Source organism: Xenopus laevis, chromosome 4S (assembly GCF_017654675.1).
Source record: "Xenopus laevis strain J_2021 chromosome 4S, Xenopus_laevis_v10.1, whole genome shotgun sequence".
Lineage (NCBI taxonomy): Eukaryota > Metazoa > Chordata > Amphibia > Anura > Pipidae > Xenopus > Xenopus laevis.
In genome coordinates, this window is record NC_054378.1 from 90,034,334 (window position 1) to 90,048,463 (window position 14,130).

Below are 14,130 nucleotides of genomic sequence, written 5' to 3' on the forward strand. Positions count from 1 at the left end.
AATGCATGGTTGCAAGGGTAATTTGGACCCTAGTTACCAGGTTGCTTAAAATACAAATTGACACTTATTCAGCTGTATATATTTATATATCCCAGTTATGGAAATTTCAGCAGTTCTATTAGTCTCTGTTAAAGTATGGACAGCTCCCAAAAAGATCCTGTTTTGAGGTATGGGATTATATTCTAGTTGAAGCAATATATATGAAAAGTTTTCTTTTAAATTATTTTTCCTTTAATTTCATCCTGCCATCATACTGCTCCTATATCAGTACTTGGATACAGAAAGCTGCTTATTATGGCTACTCTCATACAAATCATACACCAATGTACATGGCATGAGATCACAACAGCTTCATATTCATCCATTCAAAACCCTATAATTCACCTTTATGTTGCCTCATCGGTTTCACTGTTTTTCTCCATGGGGCAGAAGTTAATGTTACCCTGTCTTGGTTACAATGAAAAATGATCCTCCTTGGACAAATGTCGCTGTGAAGAAACAACAGGCATTATGTGTGTGAGCTGAATGCACCCAGGAATACGTGCATGTCTAACTACACAAAAGTGCCGGCATAGCATATATTAGTGTCAGACTGTCACATAAGACAGAATTTTCTGCCCACTTAATGCTGTTCATTTTGTTTTCATATCCCATATCATTTCACACTCGCTGACATCCCATCCTTGACGCCAACGTTTTTCCTTGTCGGTGTCTGCAATGGGTAATGCAACTGAGAGGGGCGAGAGAAATCCAAAGTGTTGCTACTGTTTTTCATATTCAATGTGAGCATTTCATGCAGATTTTACCTTCTTTCATGGCCTGCATGCTATGCCAATAGAAAAAAGGATTTGGTGCATTTATATAATATTACATTACTATCACAATTAGAAGTCATTTGAGTTTCACTTTAATTCAGAAGAGAATCCTAACCTGTTTTTATTTAATACAGATTATTGTATAGAAAAATAACATTTGACAACAGAAAAGAACCAATGGGGATGCAATCATGCCTGGATTTGTGGCGAGACCACAAAGGCATGGGCCTAGGGAAGCAAAATTTTAGGGGTGGCATGTCACCCAGCCGCATTCCCTAAGGAACACTGGGGACACACAAGTGCATGCGCAGATGGAAGGGCAGGTGCTAGGACCATAATTCCTTGATAAGTTATAATACCCTTATATTTTATACCAAGGGGTATATAATTCCCGAGAGAGAGAGAGAGAGAGAATGTAAAGAAGAAGCAGCACTCGTCAATTGCAAAAAAATTGTATTAAAAGATCAGAGCATCACTCAAGGCAACGTTTCAGACAACACATGTGCCCTTTGTCAAGCCAAAAAATTTTTTTTGGCTTGACAAAGGGCACATGTGTTGTCCGAAACGTTGCCTTGAGTGATGCTCTGATCTTTTAATACAATTTTTTTGCAATTGACGAGTGCTGCTTCTCCTTTAAATACTCTATTTCATGTGGGGATGTGACAGCGTCTCCTATTGGAGCGAGCACCGACTAACACAGCAAGTATACTTCTAAAAGTGCTGGGGCACCCATTGTATAATTTTATATATATATATATATATATATATATATATATATATATATTTATATTATATATATATATATATATATATATATATATATATATATATATATATATATATATATATATATATATATATATATACACAATATCAAAACAGGGGGGTTGTGGGAGCACTCTAAAGTCTTTAAAGTATATATAAGTATAATAAATGCTATTGCATATGTACCCAAAACAGGGGTTATTTTGTTACAAAGTTATGATCATAAAATTGATAAGCCACCATACCACGTCAAGGTAAACCCCGAATGGCGGTCCCTAACTTGTTTTATATTTTATGTGCATTTTAGCATTACCTGTAATCAATGTCCGTTGAACGCTGTTTTTTCACTGAGGGCTAAATCCTCCCCAGCCAGCAATCAGGCTTTTAAAGGAGAGATATTCCCAAAACAAACGCCCAATTTCAAAAGCATAGGATCACCACTAATTCAAAGGGGGGGTATGGGGTGCTACAACCACTGAAGCTATGCCACAGCTCCTGGCGAAATATACAATATCAAAACAGGGGGGTTGTGGGAGCACTCTAAAGGCTTTAAAGTATATATAAGTATAATAAATGCTATTGCATATGTACCCAAAACAGGGGTTATTTTGTTACAAAGTTATGATCATAAAATTGATAAGCCACCATACCACGTCAAGGTAAACCCCGAATGGCGGTCCCTAACTTGTTTTTTATTTTATGTGCATTTTAGCATACATATATGTTTTGGGTACATATGCAATAGCATTTATTATACTTATATAAATACTTTAAAGCCTTTAGAGTGCTCCCACAACCCCCCTGTTTTGATATTGTATATTTAGCCAGGAGCTGTGGCATAGCTTCAGTGGTTGTAGCACCCCATACCCCCCCTTTAAACTAGTGGTGATCCTATGCTTTTAAAATTGGGCGTTTGTTTTGGGAATATCTCTCCTTTAAAAGCCTGATTGCTGGCTGGGGAGGATTTAGCCCTCAGTGAAAAAACAGCGTTCAACGGACATTGATTACAGGTAATGCTAAAATGCACATAAAAAATAAAATAAGTTAGGGACCGCCATTCGGGGTTTACCTTGACGTGGTATGGTGGCTTATCAATTTTATGATCATAACTTTGTAACAAAATAACCCCTGTTTTGGGTACATATGCAATAGCATTTATTATACTTATATAAATACTTTAAAGCCTTTAGAGTGCTCCCACAACCCCCCTGTTTTGATATTTTATATATATATATATATATATATATATATATATATATATATATATATATATATATATATATATATATATATATATATATATATATATATATATATATATTGAAAACAGATTGCAGCACTCACAGGGTTTTAGTGAAAAAACAAAAAAATGTTTTATTATCAAGCCTCAACGTTTCGATCCCCCACAGGGATCTTCGTCAGGAGCAAATACAAACAAACATCCAGCACCCACAACCCCCCAGAGGTAATAAAGCCTTGAAATGGTGCCAACACAGTAGCATGTGGGTTGTGGTCAAAGTACTCTATATACCTGATAGCCACCCACTCCTTGCCGGAGTGGCGCAGCGCTGGGCATACCATCCCCCACCGCAAGTGGGAGTACTGATGTGTACCAACAGTAATCCTTTACCCCGGTAACAGCCCTGGAGTCTATTTACCCTCTAGTTCTTTAAACTTTTGTGAAGCGACACTGAGAACCGCTTTGACAGCGATCATGCCTTGAATACCACACACTCCATGGCTGGGCTGGATAAGTGACACACACAACCGTTTGGACAGCGGTCGTGTCTTAATTACTGTACGCTCACTGATAATGCAGACATACAGAGACCCGGTAGAAGCACAGTATACACCCACCGCTGCTCAGTGATAGGGCGCCAGGCCCGCCTTTGACACATACTGACAGTTAGAGCAGGAGTTGGGGGAGTGGCCTTCATACTGACACTGTGCACTCACAGTACTGCACTCTTTCTTTCTTAATCTTTTTTGTGCGTTTCACCCTGCTGTTATACCTTTCCCCATGTGCCTTTTAGATTATATCACTGGCTAAAAGATTTGAGCACTTTCACTGACACCTGTTGGTTGCATAGCAACAGATTTTGGCGCCATTCCAAGGCTTTATTACCTCTGGGGGGTTGTGGGTGCTGGATGTTTGTTTTTTCTCCTGACGAAGATCCCTCTAGGGGATCGAAGCGTTGAGGCTTAATAATAAAACATTTTTTGTTCTTTCACTAAAACCCTGTAAATGCCGCAATCCTTTATGACTGCTTATTTCCCATGCTGGCACCCAGGTTTACGGAGTGCACCATTCCTTGATTATATGTTAAAATTTGCAGCATAAAATATATAAATATCAGTATTAGAGATTGACCATGGCGATCTTGCTGGGCAGTTTAAGGTTAGATTATAGGTGGAATGTTCAGCTAGAATGAATGTCACTGTTTAGGAATCAAACCATTATCTGAGGCGCATGACTCCCTCTTGAATAAGCAAATGAATTCACTCGATTCACCAGAGTGAAAAAATCAGTTCATGGCATATTGTGTTTTCTTAATAATGTTCATATTTGTGCCTCAGTAACTGTATGGACTTCTCTCATAACATATCAGGGTCGCTGTTGGGCCATATCATTAACCAATTTTACAGACCACCGAGGAAGAAAAGAAAGAGAAAGTTGTGTATTACTAAGAATGGTTTACCCCTTTCACTCCCAGAAGATTTCACACTCCTGGTACTTTGATTACCAATTTATGAAACTTTTGTGCTTTTCCACTTTGCGAGGCTGTGAGGATACAATCCAAAAGCATATTGGTCTCCCACAACCAAGGACTCCTATAGGGGGCTATGGGGGAGGGGATCGTGCAGTCAGAGGCCATGTTGCAAAGGGGGATACTGAGATCGAAATCCATTTCACAGGTCACATGGGGGCAGGTCAGCAGGGGTGGATGCGGTTTGGGTGGGTCATAGGCGCTTTGGCATGAGGGAGTGGCCAGGATAGATCAGGCGCATGGAGAGAGTTTTTAATTGCCGTAGACCCCAGTGACCATTGCACTAATAACTGGGGCCCTGTTAAAGCGATACTGACACGTTCCTATAAAAATCTTAGGAATGTGTCAGTATTGAATAAATGCTGCACCTGGAATAATTCCCCTCAAAGTCCCCCGCAAACCTGCGTTCACCCGACCCTCCGACACTGCTAAATGATCTTCTGAAGTGTTCAGTGACGCTGGGCTGGGAGCGACACAATCCTTCCATAGGCTGATTACGAATGAAAGCAGGAATTCAGCCTATCAAAGGATCGCTCCGCCCCCAGCCCAGCATCACTAAAGCAACGCGGAAGATCTATTAGTGGTGTCAGCCGGTCTGCTGCACACAGGTTCGCTGGGCTGTGGCGACTTTGAGGGGAACTATTCCATGTGCAGCATTTACTTCATACTGACACGTTCCTTTGATTTTTTATAGGAACGTGTTAGTATCGCTTTAACTTAGTAGACAAGGCCCCATGATTACTGGTGACAGCCCTGCCCATGGCCATTATCCATGTGAACAAAACTATAGTAAAAGACAAAACACTTCTCAATAAGTATAACGGAAACATTTAATACAGGAATTAAACAGATCAAATTGTTGACATCCTAAAAGCTATACGGTATAAATATATTCCTGGGTAATTAGCCCTTGTCTCCCAATGTAAGTAAAACAAATGATCAGACATTAAAAGGCCATTAATAGTGGAGACACTAGAATACACCAGACACCATCTGCAAAGGAACGAGCGCGTACAAAGCCGAGCAGTTGGGGCAGTGAAAGGGAACTATGAATACCTTGTTTTTTGTAGGGGGCTCGGGCCTTTCAAGTTACACAGCTGGAAGTTGGCAAAGAGTAAATACACACGGTAGTGATTTATTAAAAAAATTTAAAAGTAAACATTTTCCTTTCATTTGGAAACAAAACTTATCATCAAACCTAAGCCTGGACCGAGAACATATTTGCAAAGTTATCATTTTCTTACACATTAATTTCACATATATTAATGTAACATGAATGGTGCATTCTCTGTTCATATTGGAAATATACTGTATAGGCACCATGTTCTGAATGCCACTGTATATTTAATGCTGCTAGATTATATTCTTATGACAAGTACCAATTATAGCTGGAAGGCTGCAGGCTGGACATATACTGGGGCATTTATAAAGAAGAGCAAGAATACTGAGGGTCCTGAGTCTGCCTGTACTCTGAATATTGGCCTAGATAAAATCCAGTGTGAGTTACACAGTAGAGTCCTGCATGGGGTCGGGTAACCATGGAATACTTTTTATGCCCACTGTGCAGATGGCTCATGGGTAACTGATCCCTTGCAGTAAGATGGCCTACAGACGCCCATTGCAGGGGGAACAGCTGAACATGGAAGCTTCCTAATGTAAAAGTACCATTGGGTGGAAATCAATAGGGTTCAGAAGTCAGGTAAAAACTCGAAAGGCAGACGGCACTTCTGAAAATAGGGTTTATTGGAATTCCTGCTGGAAAAACCTAACGCGTTTCGGGAGTTATCCCTTAGTCATAGGTTAGCCAACGCTAACGCTTTCGAGTTTTTGTCGTGTTTACAGTGGGGACACTGTTGGACGGAGCACCTGACTTGAGGGGAGAGCGGTGAGCATGTGCGGTCCTTTTTTACCTTTCTACCTTCAGAAGTCAGGTAAACCAGTTCAGGTCGGGCTGAGGATGAGTGGGTAAAGGCTGGATCTAAAATAACAGCCATGCAGGTCTCTAGTGCACATCACAGTGTGTGCAAAGTTGTGCCTTTCTGTTAGAATATAACCCCTATAGACCTTAAGCCCTTTCTTTATTCTCCAGAGGTCTGATTTATAATGACACTCAAAAATGTGAAAAGACATCATGTTATTATATAAACAGTTGCATTTGGTTTATATATTATTGTATATATATTTCACTGACATACTTATGGATGGGGTAGACTCATCCTAACAGTGGGACTGACTTAGTCGGATCACAATCACACTTATCTCTCTGTGTGACATTTAGACTGCAGACTAACAATGAGGACAGAGCCTAGAAGATGATCCCTTTGTACCTGGAATAAGAACTGAATTGGGTGCATGGTTAGAGAGTTGTAACAGCTAAACTATACACAAATACCCATAAAGTAGTGCTTACATGTGTGCAGCTTTACACATTCACATACTGAAAATACTTACAGTACCCAGGGACCACAGGTCTAAATTATACCATTATCTGTTGTCAGAATAGATAACCAGTTCATTTCATAGTAAATTCTGAAATTGCACTGAAGAGTCCAAAATACTGCAGTATAATGTGCAGCTCACTCCTTGTATAAAAGATGTGCAGAAGAGCCCTTATAGCAAGCAAGACTTAAAAATATAATCTCCCTGTTTTAAACTTGTGCTCAGGGTCAGACTGCTGCGTCCAGGGACTATCAGGAGTGGAACTGTCAGTGTCCTTCATGTAAAATGAAGGGGCCTCCTCCGGGCACCCAAAATTGCACTGTACTTCTCTCCTCCCCTGATCAGGTTTGGCCAGGGTAGAAGAGAGGGGGAGGCCTGGGTGGGGGACCAATTCTCAGCCAGAAGGCCCATAAAGGGCAGAACCTACTGTTTTTTTCCTGTTGTCCTATTGGCCCAGTCTGACACTGATTTTGCTGTCTGTGTATAACAATTTAGGAGGAGCAACTGAAGGGAAACTCAGTAAGTGCTATAAAATATGTAGGGTAAAGACGTTTCTGCATCAGGGAAGTTGAATACAGAGATTATAAAGGGAAACAGGGCATATACTTTCCATGGCAAGCAGGGAAATATTATGTGGTGCAGCATCAGGGGGAGTTATTGGTTACATATGTGAAATAGAAACAGGTACCAATATGGAGGAGCAGATAACATGGTGAAACAGGCCCAGTTAACTTAATCCAGGGGAGTGCCAGAGAAAATACCATAAGAAATTAAAGAGAGAAACTAAGACATGTCCATTAGTGTGTATTTTTTCCAGAGAAGCAGAGAGCAGGAGTAAAGTTAGAGAGAGATTATATGGAGTAAGAGGGAAATGTTATATGGGGGCATTGGGAAAGCATATTATATAGAGGCACTGGAAAACTGGGAAATGCCACAAGGAGATTTAACCTGGTTAATAAAGAGAGATTCTACAAAACAGAGGCTAATGTTATCTGAAGGAGCTGCAATCGAGATGGTCGAGGGAGAAACATGGGAAATGGGACATGGCATATGGAAGCTTGGTGGGGAATTATAGGGAGAGGCTAATTTCTGACAGAGGTACTAGGGAAATATACAGAAATATAGGGATAACAGGACAAGAAATATGGAGGTAGGGATTATAGAGACTGAGCAACAGAGGAGTTATAGGGAGGGAATATACAAAGGGAAATGACGCAAAAGGAGAGAGTCACAGCAAAGGTTTTTGAAGAGGAAGGGAAATAGCAGGAACTAAGGTGAATAAATGAGGAGATTATGCAGAGAAACATACTTTTTTTCTTTTAAAGTTTCATTATTCTATCAGAACATTCTGACATTAATCTCACAGTATGCAGAGCTGCACCAACAAACCTGTGGCACTGGGCCTGGAAGGGCACAATCTGGCTACAATATCCCTGATTCAGAGGGTGGGCACAGGCAGTTGGTACACACACACCTATAGCAAAGTGGGGCTACAGGCATTACTCTGAGGTAAGATTTCAAGATTTATAACACTAAAAATATATATATTTAAATATAGAACTCTGGTATAATTCTAACACTGATGTGATTGTTTCAACTGTACAGGAAATTTTATACAAGCAGGTATAATCCACAAATGTACACACTCCGTATTCGTATCATTTCAACGATTTCAAGATTAAAATACACTTAAATGGCTGCTTATAAGTAGAAGAAATGTGGTTTTACATTTAAACCTTTGTCTGCCCAGAGGACAAACACTGGAAGGCTTGGGCTGGAAGCTGGAGTGTGCTTTAGTCTTCTTTGGTGCCATTTATCAGAATCAAAAAGAAATTGAGCACATAAGTGCACCAGATATACAATATAAGCATGGCTTTTAGTTGGAGCCCCGACAGGCTCACAATCTATTCTAGTTAATTCAACAAAACAAAAACAGCAAGTCCATTGGTTAAAAAGATTTACACAGCTGTCATTAAAAGGGAACCTGTTCCCTTGTTCAAAAAAAATTAGAATGTACATAGCAGTGCAATCCTTTTCCACTGGCTCATGAGCACTCATGCGAAAAAGGGAAAAATGTTCACATTTCAAATATTGTTTATGTATATTATAACTTATATTAAAACTCCATCCAGTCTGTTCTTCTAAAGTCACTGTTTCATTTGCAAGGTCTGTGTGTATTCATTTGCAGCACAATCTCTTCCAAAGGGGCTGAACTGTTACATTTGGAAAAGCCGAACTAGATGCAGATAAAGTCGCTATGTGGGATGTTATTTGCATTTATATAGTTATAAGTCAGAAATAATTGAGGCAAGAAACAATACTTGTTCTGCCCATTCCCATGTGTGATACAGGTATTGATGGCAATAATGGACATGGGCACAATCACGGGTATGTAGAAATTGGACTTTGTCTGGAGTCACATTTGGATAATTAAAACTAGACAGATGAATGTAACAAAACACAGGGGTTTATATATCATAAGGCTGATCATAATGCCTTGTATTAGTGGCTAGAAAAAATGTCACTGTTAATAATCATGTAACTGAGAAACAGAATATTCTTACATGGATCCACTTTGGCCACCAACTTGCATTATGTTTGAAAACTGTGGGAGACAAATTTGCTCTAGATCTGGTTGGTATTTGATAGAGATTTATATACATGCAGTTGGTGGTTTGGGGTCCATGATTTAAGTGAAACTATAGCTGCCGCAATATGTCAGTTTCAGATGTTTAAAGTTAGGGACAACTGGCTTATTTTATTGCAGCATTTTACCAACAACACTGGCCTGTTGGAAGGTGTGTAGCTTGCAGTCTTCTTTGCTAGGTAGAAAGAGTAAGACTGCCATAGAATTAATTGGTTGTGAGCAATTCACAACAAAAACATTGAGGCAGTGGCGGAACTACCGTGGGTGTGATCCTGGCCGGACGGACGCCTGTGTTGATGTGAATCCGGTGAGGCACCCAGGCTAGGCTCATATGATATCTCTGTTACCCTAGACAAGCTTACCTATTAAATAAGAACAGATAAATATTAATAGTTATGGTTGAAGCCTTCAATTCATGGTGTGGAAAGGGCTGCACTGCTCTGCTTTTACTCAGTGACTACATGTTGAATGATAGGTTCCTTTGAGCATATTTGCTTAGCCACACTTTTAATTTTCACAGCCTTCACTCGAGCACACATAGTCTAAAGCTCCGTCAACAAACTCCTCCAAAATGTCTTTTGCATAAGAATAAGCAAGACATATATTTTATAATGAATCTTTTGGATCAGTAACCCCTTCGGTTCCAGAAGGTTGGTATTCATATGGCTGTATGCTGTGATGGACACTTCTTGTTTTCCTTTGCCCTCTTCCTTTTGCAGGTTGCACATTCATCAACATCTCCGGATCCAATCACAGCTTCCCAGGAATAACAGTTTTAAAACTGCTGTGCCCTGTCCTCCTGGCAACAGATTCTGCAAAATGGCAGACAGAAATCTTTACAGAATGTCCATACATGAATGTTACACAATGATGTGTATCCTTCATTCGTCGTCTTCTACATATGTGGAAGGAAACCAGCCGACCTGAAACAAAAAGACTACTTTAAAAGAGATCAAGTTATATTTAATGAGCTTATATTTAAATGAAAAAAAGAGAAAACTTTGAAATGTGTGGAGATCAAGGAGATATTGTAACTATAATGTTTTGCCAAATAATAATGAATACAATAAAAGAGACATATTTTAGATTAGAAATCATTTTAAATATTAAAATACCCATAAGTAGATATGCTAAAAGTTATGTGGCTGTTTCTACATATATTCCGTTGATAAACGCAATCCTGACTATGTACAGTATTGTATTCTAGAGAGCTTTATTACAGAGCATAAATGTCAGACTCATGGGAAGGTGAGTGATCCTCTGAATACTTAAATCACTATGCTAAAGAAATCTACTGCACCAGTGTAAAGTTTCAGCTTTTCAATAGCAGAAATGATCCAGAACTTCAAACTTGTCACAGGGGGTCACCATCTTGCAAAGTGTCCAAGCTCACTGGTCTCTGAGCAGCTGTTGAGAAGCTAAGCTTAGGGGTCATTGCAAATGATCAAGCAGAAAATGAGGTTGGCCTGTAATTTAAGCTGATGCTACAGGGCTGATTATTAGAAACTGATGCTTGTTGCACTGGTTTCGGTGCTGCCATGTATGAATTATCTGCATTAAGTATATTATAGTGTGACATTTCTATTCTTTATACACATTATATTGTATGTCAGCCCCTAAGCTCATTAAGTGACAGCAGCACAGAGCAGTGCAGTGAATCAGCAGAAAAGAAGATGGGGAGCTACAAAAGTGTGTACAATAAAAAATAATATAACCTCTGTAAGAAATTAGATATTTGAAGTTACCTGCATACAAGTACTTATTCCTTTATATGGCACCCCTCTGAGAATTCTCCTATTCACAGCCATTTATTCACCAGTTACTTTCTATAACTTCCCAAACACTTTCCTCCACTGAATATTGATCCTTTGCTGTAAGTCAATCTCCTACCCGAGAATATATTCCTTGTCTTCCATAACATACCTTCCCATTGGATTCCCCTCTCCACCAGCCATTGGTCCCCGACTTTGTGTATATCTTCACAACGTCTCCTTTGAAAAGAGACAACTCCCTCATATCACGTGCACAGAAATCATAGCGAGCAATGGCAATACCTAGGACCTTTGGGCTGAAAACTGAGGGAACAAGATAGTCTTTATTTATCAGAACATGATGTGTAAAGGGATACATGGACAAAGTGTAAAATCTTAATAACAGATTCATCATTGGCAGGACTTGGCAAAAATTAACAAACATTTTGGACCTCATTAATGCTTGCGTCACAGAATGTGCACGTCAGTTTTTAAGTCAGGTGGTTGTTAGTTGGTTAAATGTAAATGAATATGATAAATACATAACTAGGGACAATGTTTTCATTTATTATGGATTCTATCTATAACAGTAGGAAAATATCTTGTGGAATAGAACTCCACAGCAGAATATATGATTATCTGATGGGTTTTTTTTGAATCTACACTACAAAAAACTATTGATTCTGAGTTTGTTTTAGGATCTCCATCCTCCCGCCCACTTCTCACCCTGCCTCCATCCCGCCCATGCCCTGCCTCTGTCCGGCCCATGTCCCGCCTCCATCCCACCCACTCCCCACCGACTCTGCCCTCTCCCCGGCCGACTTGCATCCCAGGTAAGAGAGCGGCTGGGGAGGAGAGGGTTTTTATTAGCTATAGAGGAAACAGAACCAACAGTCTGTGTCCCCTGTTCCCTGAGCCCCCTTGTGACTGCAGGGTCTGCTTCCTCTATAGCTACACCACTGACGGTATAATTAAAGGGATATTTTGCATGCATTATACTGTGAAATAATTCAGTATGTATAGCTTTCTTTTAAAAATAGTGTTGAAAAGATTGGGGATCTAAAAACAGCTGCTTAGCATCTGAATGCCAAAAATGATCACACATCCATCAGGGATGCTGGCAGCTGGAGTTTTTAATGGCTGTTTGAGATCATTGTCCAGCATCATCATCAGAAATCATGAGATCAACGTACAGTGCATCTGACAATTTCTTGTGCTGTTTCTTTCTACTCTGTTTCGTAATGCACCACTTACGCCTTCTGAGGGTGAGGTATAGAACGAATGGAGGGGGACGGGTTTCTTCTGACATTTTGCTCCATGTGGCAAAATAAAACTGTACCTGATTCAGTGATATTTGATATTATTATTGTACATGCAGTAGCTAATGATTATGCTATTTTTGCTGTAAATAAAAATAATGCTGCTTTCAAAACTATCAAAACAATGAGACCCACTCATGCATTTACAACCCACAAATGAAAGTTTATAAGGATATGGAAAGTCAGCTTGGAGTCCTGTGCCCAGAATGAAAATGGGCTGCTTCTTGGTTTTACAATTTAATCTTCCCATATAAAATTCAGATTCATTTTTGGGGGCAAAAATACCAATTTCAGATGATGCAATATTTCTAACCTATTATCTTTCTGAAATGGACAATTCTTTGTGATCCTCAGGTCTAACCTGTAGCCCCCTATCTGAGTTCTTGCTATTGAGTATGTGCAGATAAATGAGCAGATATGTAGCATGCGTGGCGGAAATGTGTCCCACAGCTGCCAGCTTTTGAGTAAAAATATCTCTGGACTCAAAAGACCAAAGGGACATGTAATGTATGGCTGTATTAACGGCCACTGTGTAGCTGTCACAGCATATAAAAACAGGGTTTTTTTTTGGAATATCAAATATATGCTGTATCTGTAAATCTAGTTACTTCCTAGCACTGCAGCTGTTGCATATGTCTTTCTGTATAATTCTTTACTCTTTCTCATCATTTTTGCATCCTATGTGCCATGCCAGTGTCCCTCCTTCTTAATCTCTAGCTATTTTTCCTGTAGTATTCCTTTACATTATTAGGGTAATATTATTAAAGGTGCAAAAATTGCTACTGATCTCGCAACCGACCAGCAAGTAGCATTAACTGGTCAGCAACAAAAATCTGCCAACTTTGCCCCTCCTGACTGAGTCAGCAGCTAATTGGACCATGTATACTTATATCTGATAATGGATTGGTCAGATTTCTATGCAAGAAAATCCCATGTGATAAGGAGTAAATTGGCCTGTTAATGCTGTCCACTCCTGAAGAGCTTAAAAATTCTCTATTATGATATGACAGTTGGCCCTGGGGCCAAATGATTGGATATACCCAATTGTGCTTTACTGTACATAGGCATAAGTATAAAATGGTGGCATAAGTATAAGATGGTGGCATAAATATAAGATGGTGGCTGTGAGAATGGAAACACAGTACAGAAAGCAGCGCAGGCAAATGGCAAGTGTTGGAGCAGAAGGACATGAGGAGCAGAAAGCTATGCCAACAAAGGATAATTATGGGAGAGGAAACACAGAGGGAAAATAAAGCATTGTCTACAAGAAGTTATTGTACAAGTGGAAACATAGGACTTCTTGTAAGAATTGCCTACAATAAGTTATTGTAGAAGTGGAAAGACAGGAGGATTAGAAAGCAGTGCATAGCTACCTGACCAGAAGGGAGTGGTAGAGGGGGGCACAAAGCTGTATTCAGGAGCAGTAACAAAAGCAAACCCACACAGCACAGATGTGGCTTAAAGAGAAGACAGACAATGTCACAACATTGCATTTATCACAATCACAGTCAACAAGTAGCACAACCAGATTATAGTCTATTACTGAGAAGCATAACAACATTACAGTAACTGAGCACAGCAGCCATGTTAAAGTTACTGAAGGTTGCAGCCATATTAACTTGCATA

The 14,130-nt window shown here is 39.7% G+C and overlaps 1 protein-coding gene across 2 annotated transcripts in view; it reads right to left on the reverse strand.

Annotated features, from left to right (window-relative positions):
- Positions 1–5,160: 5,160 nt before the first annotated feature.
- Positions 5,161–14,130, reverse strand: part of vav3.S (vav guanine nucleotide exchange factor 3 S homeolog) — a 122,379-nt gene continuing 113,409 nt past the window's right edge. Inside the window, exons 26-28 of one of the 2 annotated variants that reach the window (XM_041561562.1) lie at positions 13,878–13,961; positions 11,358–11,509; positions 5,161–10,357 (exon numbers count right to left, since the gene is read on the reverse strand). In XM_041561562.1, coding sequence (XP_041417496.1) covers positions 10,316–10,357; positions 11,358–11,509; positions 13,878–13,961 — 278 coding nt within the window. In that variant the 3' untranslated portion in view covers positions 5,161–10,315. The remainder of the gene's footprint in view (positions 10,358–11,357; positions 11,510–13,877; positions 13,962–14,130) is intronic. The other variant, XM_018261087.2, reaches the window with a different exon arrangement.